The sequence below is a fragment of the Amphibalanus amphitrite genome, unplaced genomic scaffold (genome assembly GCF_019059575.1).
Source record: "Amphibalanus amphitrite isolate SeventyFive unplaced genomic scaffold, NRLGWU_Aamphi_draft 000668F_arrow, whole genome shotgun sequence".
Taxonomy (NCBI): domain Eukaryota; kingdom Metazoa; phylum Arthropoda; class Thecostraca; order Balanomorpha; family Balanidae; genus Amphibalanus; species Amphibalanus amphitrite.
In genome coordinates, this window is record NW_024882162.1 from 45,422 (window position 1) to 59,365 (window position 13,944).

At 48.7% G+C, this 13,944-nt stretch overlaps 1 protein-coding gene across 4 annotated transcripts; it reads left to right on the top strand.

Annotated features, from left to right (window-relative positions):
• Nucleotides 1–197: 197 nt before the first annotated feature.
• On the top strand, nucleotides 198–13,727 carry LOC122364305 (ADP-ribosylation factor-binding protein GGA2-like). Of its 4 annotated transcripts, none has more exons than XM_043334552.1 (16): nucleotides 198–264; nucleotides 435–559; nucleotides 2,041–2,120; nucleotides 2,650–2,730; nucleotides 3,185–3,427; nucleotides 4,850–4,927; nucleotides 6,071–6,238; nucleotides 6,574–6,676; nucleotides 7,670–7,786; nucleotides 8,080–8,259; nucleotides 8,581–8,843; nucleotides 9,174–9,337; nucleotides 9,728–10,137; nucleotides 10,559–10,728; nucleotides 11,688–11,801; nucleotides 12,059–13,727. In XM_043334552.1, the coding sequence occupies exons 2-16, from the start codon at nucleotides 520–522 to the stop codon at nucleotides 12,149–12,151; spliced, it is 2,304 nt and encodes a 767-aa protein (XP_043190487.1). In that variant the 5' UTR covers nucleotides 198–264; nucleotides 435–519; the 3' UTR covers nucleotides 12,152–13,727. The 4 variants fall into 4 exon arrangements, with proteins under 4 accessions (XP_043190487.1, XP_043190486.1, XP_043190488.1 ...); XM_043334551.1 differs by having other exon boundaries at nucleotides 202–288; XM_043334553.1 differs by lacking the exon at nucleotides 4,850–4,927 and having other exon boundaries at nucleotides 202–288.
• The last annotated feature ends 217 nt before the right edge of the window (nucleotides 13,728–13,944 follow it).

A 13,944-nucleotide genomic window follows, 5' to 3' on the forward strand; every position in this document is an offset into this window, starting at 1 on the left:
TCATTCGTAGTTACAATCCTATTCTCTAGGGGATGCTCACGAAGAAAAAACGGAGCACAAGCAGCAGTCACCTAGCAACCTGGTGCCAGCTACGCTAAAGGTAGACCGTTGCTAGGTTACAGATGGAAATGCTTTGAGCATCGAGAAGTAGCTGAACACACCTGTCAAACTGCATGAATGCTTTATTGTAGTATTCTATGACCGTGCTTTATTGGCTTTATTGTTTGTCATAGGCCGGCCGTGGAGAATATACCGATAAATTTGGTAATTTTGGCATTCCCTGCGTAGGTAGGGACTTTTCCTTGCTGCTGTCATTATTGTGAGACATTGTGAGATTAGGGCTGTACATTTATTGCTTGTCTGTATCCCTGTATCTTTGTATGTCCCCTCTATTCTATCAGTATTTTGTTTTTTTGTTTTTTTTTGTTCCTCAGGTCCCCAGTTCACAGAAGGAGACTGTGAAGGCCACTGTATTGTACCACTCCACTAACCTAAGAAGCAGTCTCTGGTTTCACGGCCATGGCCAGTCACAACCAGGAACCTCTGGATGTGCTCATACGTAAGTAATACGAGCAGCTGTCAGATGGTTCAGGTTAAGCTGGGAACTGGGGTATTGTATTGTGTTGTATTGTATTTATTGCATACCATCAACAGGTCCGAAAACCCAATAATAGACGGAGTCAGACATATAAAAACAATAAATACGACACACATTGTTAAAACTTCACACTGTATGGCGAACGAACACAGACACACACTTCATAAACCGAGAGCGCCTTCCAAAAATGTCCGCTCCAGGAGTCACCTGGTACAGGCTATTAATCCGACGTGGTAGACGGCAAAACAATCCATCTTTGATGGTGCCTACTCTGGCGGCTGGGACATTCAGACAGGGCTGCGCGCGAGTTGCCCTGGCTGGGACAGCAAGTCCGAAGCTGCCCAGGATTTCCACGGAGTCAACACGGCCCCCGAAGACGCCATGTAGGAAGGCGAGGTCGTGTTGCGCCAGGCGCTGTTTGATAGTTAGAACGGCGAAGTGGAGCAATAGCTGTGCGTAGTCAAATGAGTTTGAAGGGCGATTAGAGTTAACAGCTAGCCAGATTAAAAACTTATGCTGGACCCTGTCCAGTCGCGCCATGTGAGACACTGCGGCACCCGACCAAATAACGCTGCCAAACTCCAAATGGGGTATTAAGTGTTCAGATTTATCTGTGCTGTGGTACAGTAATTGTGGCAATCTTTCGGCATTCAGCGAGGTACCTGTCTCCGTGGAGCAGCAATAGATTAGCCCAGCTGCGTGAATGGCCAACTGACTGCCTTGCATGCAGATGACATTGGGAGGCGGAGCCTCTCCTTAGTCCCTCAAAGAATCATGGGCTGGAGCATTCATTAACAGATCCCTTGGGGCATGTGTCAGCTTGTGGGGCCAGGCTGGGTGCACACAAAGCCTTGAAAGCTGTGGTACCTGCTGCTCTAGAGAATGGCAGGGACAGAGTGGCAGCATACTACGTGCCCAGTAGACTGCATCTGATCTTGTTGCTTTCTTCCATGGCATATCTGTCTGATAATGTGAGCCAACTCACCTGTTCAACACACCTGCTGGAATTCCTTACTTGCCGAGAACAGCCAGTAGCCACATTGGATAGTTCGGGAAGGAAGGGGGAGTCACTCATCCTTCTTGAATGTGACCCATCAGGGATTGGTCAGTGTGGTGCCTCCAATTGTAATTGTCGCTGATTCCGCATCCAGCCACGAGATCAATGTTGCAGTGCCTATTCCCATCTTTGAATAGCTGTCTGTTGTAACCTTTTTTGCCAGGGCCCATGTTATATCTCTACTACTCACCACTGCCGATCTTTTGTGTCTGCTTGGTGCATTGCCTTTTGTGTGTTTGGGTGACGGTTTACAGAATTTGAGCGGAGCATCGGAAATACGAACCGTTCGGATCTCCGAATAACATGCGACAGGATCACTACTTGAAAATATTGTACAACATACGATAAGTTTACTTTGATCTCAATCACATATTCTGGTTCCCAGAGAGGATCACCAATCCGCTGAGTCAGACCTACGACCCCCAGCTGGTGTACACGTTCTGTGAGCGCATCAAACGCGATCAGGTGAGTTTAATTGTGTTTTTTTCTCTGTCACAGATGTGTTTGGTAATGGTTTTAGTGAAATGCAGTGATGCAATGAGAAGTTAAACACCCTGTTTTAATTTGACGACGATGTTTTGCCAGATTCGAACATAGTCTTTGTTGGGTTGATGGATCAGCAACATCTTGGAATCGAAAGTCTTCACAAAAGAAAATCTAACCAAATATACAATTTGGACCTGTAGCAATGAAAGCTTTTTAGCATTCAACTTTTAACGATGGCTCATTTGGCGTACGGTCCTTTAGGTTGGTTGCCGACAACACAAAACTATCTATATTGATGCATACGTCTTATTGTTGTTGAAAACCATTGCCGATGCGTCTGCACGAAAGCTCTTCTCATTTCTAATGAGTCATTTTACTGGAGTGTCTCTGTCATTCAAAGTGAATGCACCAAAAAATCATCGGCTAACCAACCACTCTTTTGCTGGATGGTTTTTGTTTTTACCTTGTTTTAAGTACAGATCGCCGTTCTTTTTCACCCAACCCTCAGGATGGAGCCGTGGCGGCGACTCGTCTGCTGGCGTACCGGGTACAGAGTCCTCAGGAAAGAGAGGCCATGCTCGCTCTGGATGTGAGTTCCGTCATGAGACGCTGGGAAAAGTGAGCTGAGGGCTCACTGGAGGGGATGCTGATTCATGATTGCTGAGGTTGACATCAGCGTGACTTGAATGAACTTGAACCAATATAAAGGTTTACAAAGGCTAGAGCTATAAATTCTTGCTCGACATATTCTTCCTTTATGTTATTATCTTTCTTTGTTTCGTTGTTGTGGTCTTTTCGTTTTACGTATTGAATTTTCTACAGGTTGTGGTCGTGAATAAGTGATTCTCTATCTATGAGTTGATTGATTTTATACAAATTATAGGTATATTTTCCAGGCTTTGCATCCACCCAGGCTTTGCATCGATATTTGTGCTGAGTTTTCTTTTTTTGCGCTGATTCATCGCAACATCTCCGTGATGTGTGGACCTTTCCCCCTCCGTTGCCCTTCACCACCTGACCCCACTCTACCCTCTCTCCGTCAGCTGCTGGACACCTGCGCGCGGACGGGTGGCGCGCGCTTCCAGGCCGAGCTGGGCAAATTCCGCTTCCTCAACGAGCTCATCAAGCTCCTCTCCCCGCGCTACCTGGGCGCGCGCACTCCGCAGCGCGTCAAACAGCGCGTGGCCGACCTTCTGCTCCTCTGGTCGCGCCAAATCCCGCACGAGACCAAGATCCAGGAGGCGTTTACCCTTCTGCAGAAGCAGGGTCTCCTGGATCTACACGGGGTAGGTTGGAGGGAGTGTGTGGTGCTCGGTAGTGGAGCGACCTCGGGGCAGAGTAGCGGAGGAGCCACCTCAGGGCAGAACGGGGGAGAGGGAGGGAGGTAGGTGAGGTGGGATGAGGGTAGACAGGAAATGCAGAGGAAGAATAGACAGCTTGGGTGTGGGATTAGTCGATGGCATCTGCATTCAGCAGCTTTAGTGATGTAGTGATCACTGAGTTGTTTGTCTACAATTAATTTGCTAAAATTCCGCGAAGACGCTGTAGGGGTAGTGAAATGCTTTAGCGGAGGATTTTAGCTATGTCGCTTTATGCATGCTTGCAGCTTTCATGTGCATGTGCAGCTAGTGGATGCTTTTGCAATTCTGAGTACGGCTTTCATGGATTTCAGTATTTATATTCGAATTATTTAAGGTAGTTGTAGTCAGCTTGGGTCGCTTGGGACTGGGACTGGATGGAACTGCTTGAATTAGAGTTCAGGAGCTGAAGGCGCTTAGGACGTTCGTGCACCTATGCCATATGAACTAGCTTCCTGTACCGGTAGCTGGATGGTTTTAGAGTAGGATAGGACACATTCTGTGAAGGTATTTAGTAGGTTTATTAAGTGTCATATAGAAAGCTTCTCAGAAAAGGTGTTACCAAGGCTGGCTTTGTGAAGGAAAGGGACAGAGACTAGGAAGATATGATGGGAAAGGGCAGGGCCCTGAAAGGATCTCCGATAGGACTCAAAGACAGTGAAAACATGTAAGTGTGAAATGTACTAAGTATTACAAAGATACTCGATATTATTTTTTCCTATTTTGTGTGGTGAGGACCGTTGAAAATTGCTGCTAGCTAGGGAAATGTGGTACAAATATGAGACCTATGTGTGCCAAAGTATCAACAAGAAGACTTGTAACAGTATTACTTTTTGAGCTGTGTCCGATAATTGTGTCGCCGAATATCAGTGCGGTGTGGTGTACTGGGATTTGTTATGACAGACTTGTGATGCGGTCTGAAGCATGCAGAAGAATGTTTTGGTGTGCAAAGGACTGGTTTTGAATATATGTAGTTGGTGGCATGTTCTCTCGACCTTAACTTACGAAGGTGTGATGTTTTCATTTGCGAGTCGTGATTTTTTCTCTCTGTGATGTAGGTAATGACAATATCATTTCAAATGTCTAATGGTTGATCGGTTGCGTTGAAACCACTCATTGTTTTATGGTGTTCTGAACCCCATTTTCTTACCGTGTTGCATGTGTTCATTTAATTCAGATTCATTGTCGAATGAGCTGCAATATTAACTCCTGCAGCATGATGCATTGCATTACCTCCCTCCCATTTGGTGTTAGCTGTCATTCCCTGCCACCCTCCCCTGATAGCATGCTGCACTCTCCCATCTTCACCACCCTCGCCCTCTAACCCGTGCTCTGCATGTCGCCCGCTAGATAGCGCCTCGTGATGCAGGTGGCGCCGCGGCGCGGATGGACGACGCACTAATGGTTCCAGAATCCGCCGATGAGGCGGTAGGTAACGGGGCTGCAGCTCTCTGGTTTGTTTTCGCTGGCTGGTAATGCAGCTTTGTTTATGGCAACGCACTGTTCATGGAATGTGAAATGGCCTATCCTGAACATATTGTAGCACATTGCCTACTCTATCTTTGTCTAAGGGCACTTAAATTATATCCATCAACTGCGCTGTATATACGAATGTGTGGCACAATGCCTCAGCTCTTTGCTGTTTTATCGCATGACTTGAGTGGAACTGCTTTGACGTGCAAGAACTCTAGCTAACTGTAGCCTTAGAACACGACATTGAAATTCTCTGGGAACGTAAGTTTCGTAACAGGTTATCAGCTAGCTGGCTGTAATCACAGACAATTTTACAAATATTCCCCTCCCCTTCCTCTAAAAATTCGTGTGCAGCTGGAATGCAGTTGGAGTATCCTCGACAACCAAAATTAAAAAAAAAACACACACACACACACACAGTGGTCGCTGGCGCAGACAGACAGACGGACATATAGACAGATAGATGATGAATTAGCAGAGACAGAAATATAAGCAGCAGTCAAACAGAAAAGGCGGAAAGCGAGAGAGACTAGGTCAAAAGGAGAGAGGATCAGCGACTGACGGATATGAATCGATGTTTTTGTTTTTGTTTTGTTGGGTTAGGCCCTTTCGGTCTGATGAGATCATTTCAGAGCCGGGAGGACGATAGGATATAGGGGGAGACATTGGTCTGGGCAGGCACCCTAGTGAGTCGCCGGGGCTGAGCCCGTCCAGAGGACAGGCCACCCAGCCCCAAGGCACTCACTGCACCCGGCTACGGGGTGCGCTCCCTCGGGAGCAGCGGTGCCGCTCCAAGGGACCAGCCCGCATGAGATAAAGTTGCCTGTCCAGCCCGGAGGGGGTTGCGGCGTGGAGGAGAAGGATTTCCGTATCCTGAGGATAGAAGCACGGAACGGGTGATGAACCGATGGCTGCTCTAACCTAGAGAGCGGGAGAGAGAACAGTGGTATCGAGAAAGGCACAAGGTTGAAGGTATATGTACCGTTAGTATGGATCGGGATAGCCTTTTCGGCCTGATAAGACCAATGCCTGAGAATGAGAGAATATGAAGGAGATTCCGGGAGCTGAGAACTCTGAGGTCACCGTTGTCCCCCTCAGCTGGATCCACACCGGGCGCCGACGCCGCCACTGCCATCTACCGAGCGGCCCAAGAACCCCATCTTCGAGGACAGCCAGAAGGCGGCGCTGCTGAAGCGGCTTCTCCAGAGCACCAATCCAGACGACATCCAGGCTGCAAACCGGCTGATTAAAACCATGGTGAAACAAGTAAGGCGGTTTATAATGAAACCCTGAGGACATGGAATCGAGTATTGGAAAATGTATGTAGTTATATTATACATATTATGTAGGGTATTAGGGTAAGTAGGATGTTGATTGGTTGTGTGGAAACTGGAATGTCATGTGAACCTATGCTTGGAACCGGCGAGACTCTAGGACGCTGTGATGACAGTGGATGCAATGTGTTTTCCTGTCCACCCTGTATGATCTTTATTTCCCTGTGTGTGATCCAGTGCTTCACTGTGACCCTGTAATTCATCCCTGCGTGACCTGGCGCTGTGTCCCGCCTCTGTGACCCCGTGTGACCTGGCTGTGTGACCCAGGACGAGGAGAGGTCAGAGCGGGTCAGTCGCAGGGTCACGGAGCTCGAGACGGTCCACTCCAACCTGCGCCTGCTGGAGGAGATGATGGACAACTACTCGCCAGGTAAGTCAGGGCGGCTAGAGTTAAGCTCAGGCTACACTATCAGCGTTTTTTTCGGTTTCTGCGTGTTTTCGGTTTCCGCGTTTTTACGGTTTCTGCGTTTTTTCGTTCCGGGCGGCCGCCGCGTGGACGGCATGTTGTTTATAGCATAGTGATGGATAAGTGATCAAATTAATTAATTATTCATGTTAAATGTTATCGTGTTTTAACAAAATCATAATTAAATAATTGTTTTAAAGATTTTACAACTAACAAGAATACATTTTCGATCATAATCATTTGTCAGCTTAATTACAATTATCAAGTAGAATGATGAGTTTTGAAACACATCTTGTCTTCTTTAATTATGAATTACACCATTTTCATTATTTACACTTGAAACTGTTCCATCGTCACACTATTATTAGCAACAATCACTTCTAATCATTCATCACTAAAACGAAATCCCGCAGAAACCGAAAAAAAGTTCACAGCTCTGAACTTTTTTTCGGTTCCGACTCGTCGGTTTTTGCGGGTTTTCGTTCCACGGGACGCCAGACTGGCAGTGTAGCTTGCGCAATGCATTCGCTATGAGGCGAACTTGACGACGCGAACCGAAATCCCGCAGAAACCGAAAAAACGTCGGAATTTATGCTAGTGTAGCTTAGGCTTTAGAGGGCGGCTAGAGGGTCGGGTGACCTCACTCCTTGTCTGGTAGTGGCCGTCTAGCCCCTTCAGCAGGCAGGAGAGTTGGATGGGAGGTCTGATCTGCTCATGTGAAAGTATTTTCGTCTAAGAAGCTGGCTACGCTGCTGTAAATTCAAGAATAGTTAGGACGTACGTTCACACTATGAATTCCGGAATTCGAAAGTGTGCGCCGTAATTTTCCAGCATTATTTGTACTTCCATCGCAACCGCAGCATAAACAGTACTTCTGGTGCTATTTTATAGTATTTTCACAATAGAAAGTGTATGGGTAAACAAGCTGTACTCCCAAATACGTTGTCTATATTACAGAGACGACATCCAGTGAGGAAATGGAACTGATGGCCGAACTGTGTACATCCTGTCAACAACTCAGAGGAAAACTGGACACGCTGGCAGCCGAGACGGACGATCAGGACTCGGCGCTCGGTAGGTCATCTGGAGCGCCACCCCTGCCAGAGTCAGAAAATATGCCATAAATAATCGACTTGGCCAGTAATTGGGGGCCAGCCTTGTAGTCCTGATAAGTTGGAACGAATAAGCCTGCTCAATATCATCCAGAGCTTACGATTGGGCCTATCGAGGGTGAAATGCAAACAGCTGCACCATACGGATTAAGGCTTATCCCTGGGTGTTGGTAGAATTCATTCCAACATCAACACTGGTACCCCCCGTCACACACACTAACCCCTCTCCGTTCCCTCGCTCTCCCCTCTCCCCAGCCGAGCTGGTGTCTGCCAGTGAGCAGATTGGCGCCACGATTGCGCGTCACCGGGAGCTCAGTTCGCGCAGCGCGCCCCTCACCCTCCTACAGCTGGAGTCGCCGCAGGAGGTCCGGCCGCCGGAGGCTCCCGACCGCGGCCACAGTCAGGACATGCTGCAGAAACAGCTGGAAAGACTGGGTGAGTGAGTAAGGGAAGGGGGGGGGGGGCGGGTTCAATTTCCGAAGAGGGTTTACATTATTTTTGGGCTGTTGAAATGATCCCTTCTAACAGCATTTTTACACTGAATAATCTTACCATGCTTGAATTAATTGCCGTTTTTTAGAGAGCAAAACTTTGAGTGAGCAAACCATTGAGCAAAACTTTTCATGTGAATCATTATCATGCAGGTTTTCTCGATATAATTCCATTAGCACATACGGCACAAAAATAATTTATATTTTCGTTCGTATTTAATTGGTAGCTATCGTGACCTCTAACCACTACCCGCCCGATCCCCAGGTCTCTCGGACGCTGCTGCATCGGGCCCATCCTCGATCCCCACAGCATTATCAGTGAACCAGCCGCCTGACCTACTGGGTCGAGCTACCGGACCACCCCCCTCCGTCCCCACCACCGCCGCCCCCGTCCCAGCCCCCGCTGGGTCGGGCCTGGCTGAGCTACTGGGGGCGCTGGACTGTCCTCCAGCCTCCGCGCCCCAGCCGCACCCGCCCCCGCCGGGCGGTGTGGGGGTGGGAATGAGCCATCAGACGATGCTTGCTCAGGTAGGTCAGGTGTGGGATGGAGAGAAGGGGAAGTTTACTGGGAAAGGTGTTAAGAGTTAGTGGGTGTAGATATCTAGGGGGCTGTCTAGTCATGGGTGGGTTTAGCTTTCCAGACTTTCTTGTGTTCGCTGTACTTCGAGGCAGCTAGTATCACTTTTCATCATCTCATTCTGGAGGTAATTGTTTCAAATTTGAATGTCCATCGTCCACAAACCCAGCGCCCCGCCCTGCCTAGCCGATTATCACCAATGCCTTGACCTCTTCCACTTTTTTTCTCCCGCCATACCCGCTCCTTCCAGTAACCTCGCCCTATCTCCGTCTGTCCCACAGATGCTACCCCCGGCGCGGACAGCAGCGCCCACCGTTCCTCGACCGTCCCAGCCGCCGGCCCGATCACCGTTCGATGATCTCGATGATCTGGTGCGACTGAGTATGTCCAGCTCGGCGCCGGGCGCGACAGCGACGGCTGCCTCGGGCTCTGCGACGGCGGATAGGTGAGGAGACCAAAGGTGTTCGTTTTGAGATGTGATTCAATATGTTTGTTCATGGACCGTGGAAAGCTATACACCTGCCACAATTAGAAGCTATTTTGTACGGCATTTGAAAGAAAAGTAAACGATAGTCTTTGTTTTAGACACTAAGTCAGCGTCTCGTGTTAGCTCTGACGAATTAAGACTAGGGAAGGATGGGGAAACGAAAGCCCTTGGCTTTTCATTCGAAATTATGTGATGTGTGGATATTGAAGTGACGTCTTCGCTATTTGCGTTTTGTTTACCAAGTGATGTAATGAAAAAGAAGGTAAAGGAGTTACGCTGTCATGTTTTGATATTCTTTTACTTCTTAGAATATTCCATGATTGCTAATTTCAACGTTTCTTTCGGCAGATTACTATCAGCTCCGCCCGGTTCTCCCTCCACCAATCGGACGGCCGCATCGGCCGGCTCGCCCCGCCCCTCCGCCGTCCCGACCAATCACACGCCGCCCCAGTCACCGGGGCGCGCGGCCGGGGCGGAGCCAAACGGCCATCAACCAATCACGGATCTACTCGGCGATGACGTCAGCCTGCTCTCGACGCTGAGTGGCCCGAGCTCCCACGACTCGCTGTTATCTGAGACAGGATTGGGCGGTCAGATGGGATCAATTGGCTCTCAACCAATGTCAGCTGGAGGTCACCCCGCGTCCGCTGGAGGTCAGCCGGGGTCAGGGCGAGGTCAGGACCCGGCTGCCGGAGACGCCGCGTCCCGCCCTCCCGGTCTATCGGAGGTCACCGTTCGTCTGGAGGATATCACTCCCGGTGAGTCAGGGGACGACTGTGGAAGATGATGTACGATGATTGATGGAATGGCGATGGGGGAAGATGGCATTTGCTTGTGAAGCGTTGTGAGCGAGGGAAGGGGTCGTGCCGATGGTTTTGAGAGTCCATCGTTGGATAGATTATTTGTAGCCACTGGTCACCTTGGCTTTCTAGGGTGATATAGTGCAACTAGCATAGTTTTGTGCTATATTTATTTTTTTTGTAACGATGAAGGGCAGGCGCGGGCCCAAAACAATGGCTTTTACTCTCCATGTTTCGTTTTTTGACAATATGTCCCATGTTTGGACTATTTACAAATTTATGCACATTTCCGTTTTCAGTCCAGTGATGCAATCCGACCGTCAGACCGTATTTAACCTTATGTTGGTCTGGTAATCTAACCCCTGCCCGCTCCCGTCAGGCGGCGCTGCGCCGGTACCGCTGTTCTGCGAGCCCAACTCTCTGGAGATCAGTCTGCACGGCCCGGCCGGTAACCGGCCGCGGCGTGACGTCACGGTGTACATCATCACGACACTGAACCGCACCGGCCGGCCCGTCACCCAGTACACGCTGCAGGCCGTCTGTGATAAGGTAATGGTGTATAGGGGACCCTGTGATTATATTGCTGTAATTATAGTTAGCAGTTGCTACTGTATAGTAGCCACAGTTAGCAGTTACCACTGTACAGGTTAGCAGTTGCTACTGTACAGCAATTCTCAAACGTCCCAGCGTTTTTACAGAGGAGGCTACGAGGGACGTTATGCAGGGGGACATTACAGGGGAGGCTACAATAAACTGTCAGAGCGCACGCACAGAAACCCTTAGTTGGTCTTGTACAGGGACCCGCAGTCGATACCAATGTATACATTGATATCGACCCCGTTCAGTTGACTACAGAATCATGTTCCATTTAACATTTCTCACGGGCAGTTAGTTACCTGAAGTGGTAGGCTGTGCTGCATCACACATGTTGAGTGACTCAGCCTGTCCCTGCGACTCTACGCTCACAAAATAGGCATGCTTATTGCTTAATTGCGTGCTAAACGGTACAACCTGGCGTACCAGTCAGTTTATGGGTTGTGAGGGCCGAGGGGCGGAACATCATTCTGTAATCCACTGTACTTTGATGACGTCTATGGAATGTTATGGAGGGTCAGTTTGACGTGAATGTTAGTCTGGCGCCCAATCGATAATCTGTTCGACATTGTTTTTGGTTTTGTGGCTTTATTGATAGGTCGTGTTATTTCATATGAAAGCTCTTGGTGATATCAGCGATCATAGTTGTGGTGGGTGTCTTGACAAGACGTTGAGGTTGTCAAGGCCTTTACATGTGTGCGGTTTACTAAGGGGTGGCCAATCTCAAACGAAGGCTAAGTCCAGGTTATATAACTGGCTACAAAAAGAGTATTGATAAATTTGAATAATTAACATAGCATGAAGGAGGCGTTATATTATAACCCCATGAACTCTCTGACTTTCCTCGTTTTAGTCCGCCGATGACCATGACTGTAGTCCGGGCGCCCAAAACCCCAAACCCCCTCTCGTTTCAGTCGGCCCGGGTGCGTCTGCAGGCTCCGTCTACCACAGATCTACCCGCCGGGTCACCGTTTCTGCCGCCGCCGGCTGCCAGTCAGGTGCTGCTCCTGGCCCGGCCCGAGCCTCAGGTCAGTGGGCGGGGGGGGGGGGGTGTTGACCTCAGGTCAGTGATGAGGGGTATTGACCTCAGGTCAGTGGACGGGGTGGTGATCTGACCCTAGGTCACTATGGAGGATGGGGGTGCCGTTTGTGAATTGACGAAGTTTACGAACGACATATCAATAGTGAAATATGACAATTATTTATGACACGCTGTCGCCATGTCGAGACCACTTAGGAGGCCCTGTGCTAAATGTATGTGATGTGTGTGTCATCTTTTCCTCAGATGAGCGTTCACCTGCGGTTCATGCTGAGCTACTCTATGGATGATGACATCATCACCGAAATGGCCGAGACCACTCTCACCGGCCAATCGTAACGCCTCGCTACGGTGACGTCATACGGCTCCACCAATGAGAACGCGTCTCACAGATCGGTCCAGCCAATCACAGCTAGTCTCTACACCGACGGAACGGCCATTGGCCAATCAGAACGAACTCGAAAGATGACGTCACTTGCACCGACAGCTGCACAGCATTCCGCTTCATAGCTAAGGTGGTATGCTGCTTTAGGTATTAAATGGGTGGTGTTGTCATGTACTGCACTGATATATTCGGCCAGTTGTGATTCCGTGTGTAGCAAGCTATCTACAAATTACCTTGTGTGTTGTGTTGGAGTGTTTAGGTTGATATTAGTCTGATAATGTGGCTGATGATTTTAACTGGTGTAAAATCTTGCAGGGGTTGTTCCTTTTTATGCGTGTTTCCTTTTATCATCCTATATCGCTATTCTCCATATTTCGTGCTCGATGTTGCGGGTTGTGGCATGTTTTCCCCGAGTTTTTAAAATTAGTTCAGGTGATATGTCTAATAGAAAAAGTGTAGTTTTGTGATCAACGGTATTGCTGTTGTGATTCTTGCTTGCGTACGCTTCCCAAATTAGCTTCATTGTATAGCTTGTGCGTACTTTTTGTTTAGCTCGGCAGCTAGCTTCCAAAAGCTTTTAATCGCATTTTTTGCCATGACAGCAGCAGCCTATTTGTCATGCCAACCCATCCATGACAAACGGCTGACGGTCCTGAAAGACAGGCTACACTTTATAGCACGCTTGTGCGTGACAGATGAGTCAATGGAAACCAACGGGATATGATGTTCTGGCCAGGGTTCTGGCAGCTAAGACATCGGGGAATTCGGGTAACGGTGATTGCAAATAAGCATATAAGAGGGACATTCAGAGGCGAGTTGAGAATAATTAATGCACGCGCTATAATGAGAGAGGTATATGCACTATGCAGTATGGCAACACTGGAATGACTACTAAAATCGCTGCCGGAATTTTAGCCCGAGAAGACATGCGTTGCCTATCTATGTATGCTTTCATTTCGATAGGTTGAGAACGATTCGAATCCGGCAAATCTGTCCGTACGGTACATTATTTGAGCGTAATCGAATGTGGTTGCGTTGATGTTAATTTTAAGTATTATGCGGATGCAATATTCCTTCGACATCTCCATATTCGTCTTTTACTGCCTGCCAGTTTGATGTGATTCAGTTTATTATCCCCGGCTGTCGTACTAAGACCTTCGTTCCTATTAGCTGCCATCTTAGTCTGTTGCGCTGTTGGCTCATCAATGGTCTTTGCCTATATTACCTGAGTGTGTGTTATCCGTTGGTTTGCGCCGTCGCTAGCTTGTTTGTGCCTGATGGAAAATGGAAATCGTCCCTAAGGAAAGTGCCAGTAGGAGCCAGTAGCCGCAGCGGCGGCGCGGGCACGGTTGCCATGCCAACCGCTGTGAGCGTCTAGTCAGCGCCGTGTCTAGTTCGTGCGGTCGCCGCTGGGTAGCGCCACAGTCGCGGCTAAAAGCCAAGGGACTTGGCGATGAGGAATTGGTGTGGACTGTGGAGTGTGGAGAGCGGTGTGGATTTGGAAAATATATGGTTATCCACGGTTAAAGATGTGCTTTCCATCGAGTGTTCGATTTTGTGACTATAGATCAATCAATCACAGGGATGTCTTCCGGCTGTCTTTCGACCAAAGCTCACCCACAGATAACCCGGATCCCATCAGTGACTAAAGTGACCAGTAAAGCTTCACTGGTCGTTGACCATGGGTCAATGCCAATGGTCCTTCAGTGACCCACCAACGTCCGGTGCCACCGATCAGCGACCCTTT

Excerpts from the sequence above, each read along its gene's own strand:
- LOC122364305 (XM_043334552.1), top strand. The coding sequence starts at position 520 with ATGGCCAGTCACAACCAGGAACCTCTGGATGTGCTCATAC. Across the intron at positions 8,260-8,580 it reads GAAACAGCTGGAAAGACTGG|GTCTCTCGGACGCTGCTGCA; the intron begins GTGAGTGAGTAA and ends CCCGATCCCCAG. Across the intron at positions 11,802-12,058 it reads TGGCCCGGCCCGAGCCTCAG|ATGAGCGTTCACCTGCGGTT; the intron begins GTCAGTGGGCGG and ends TCTTTTCCTCAG.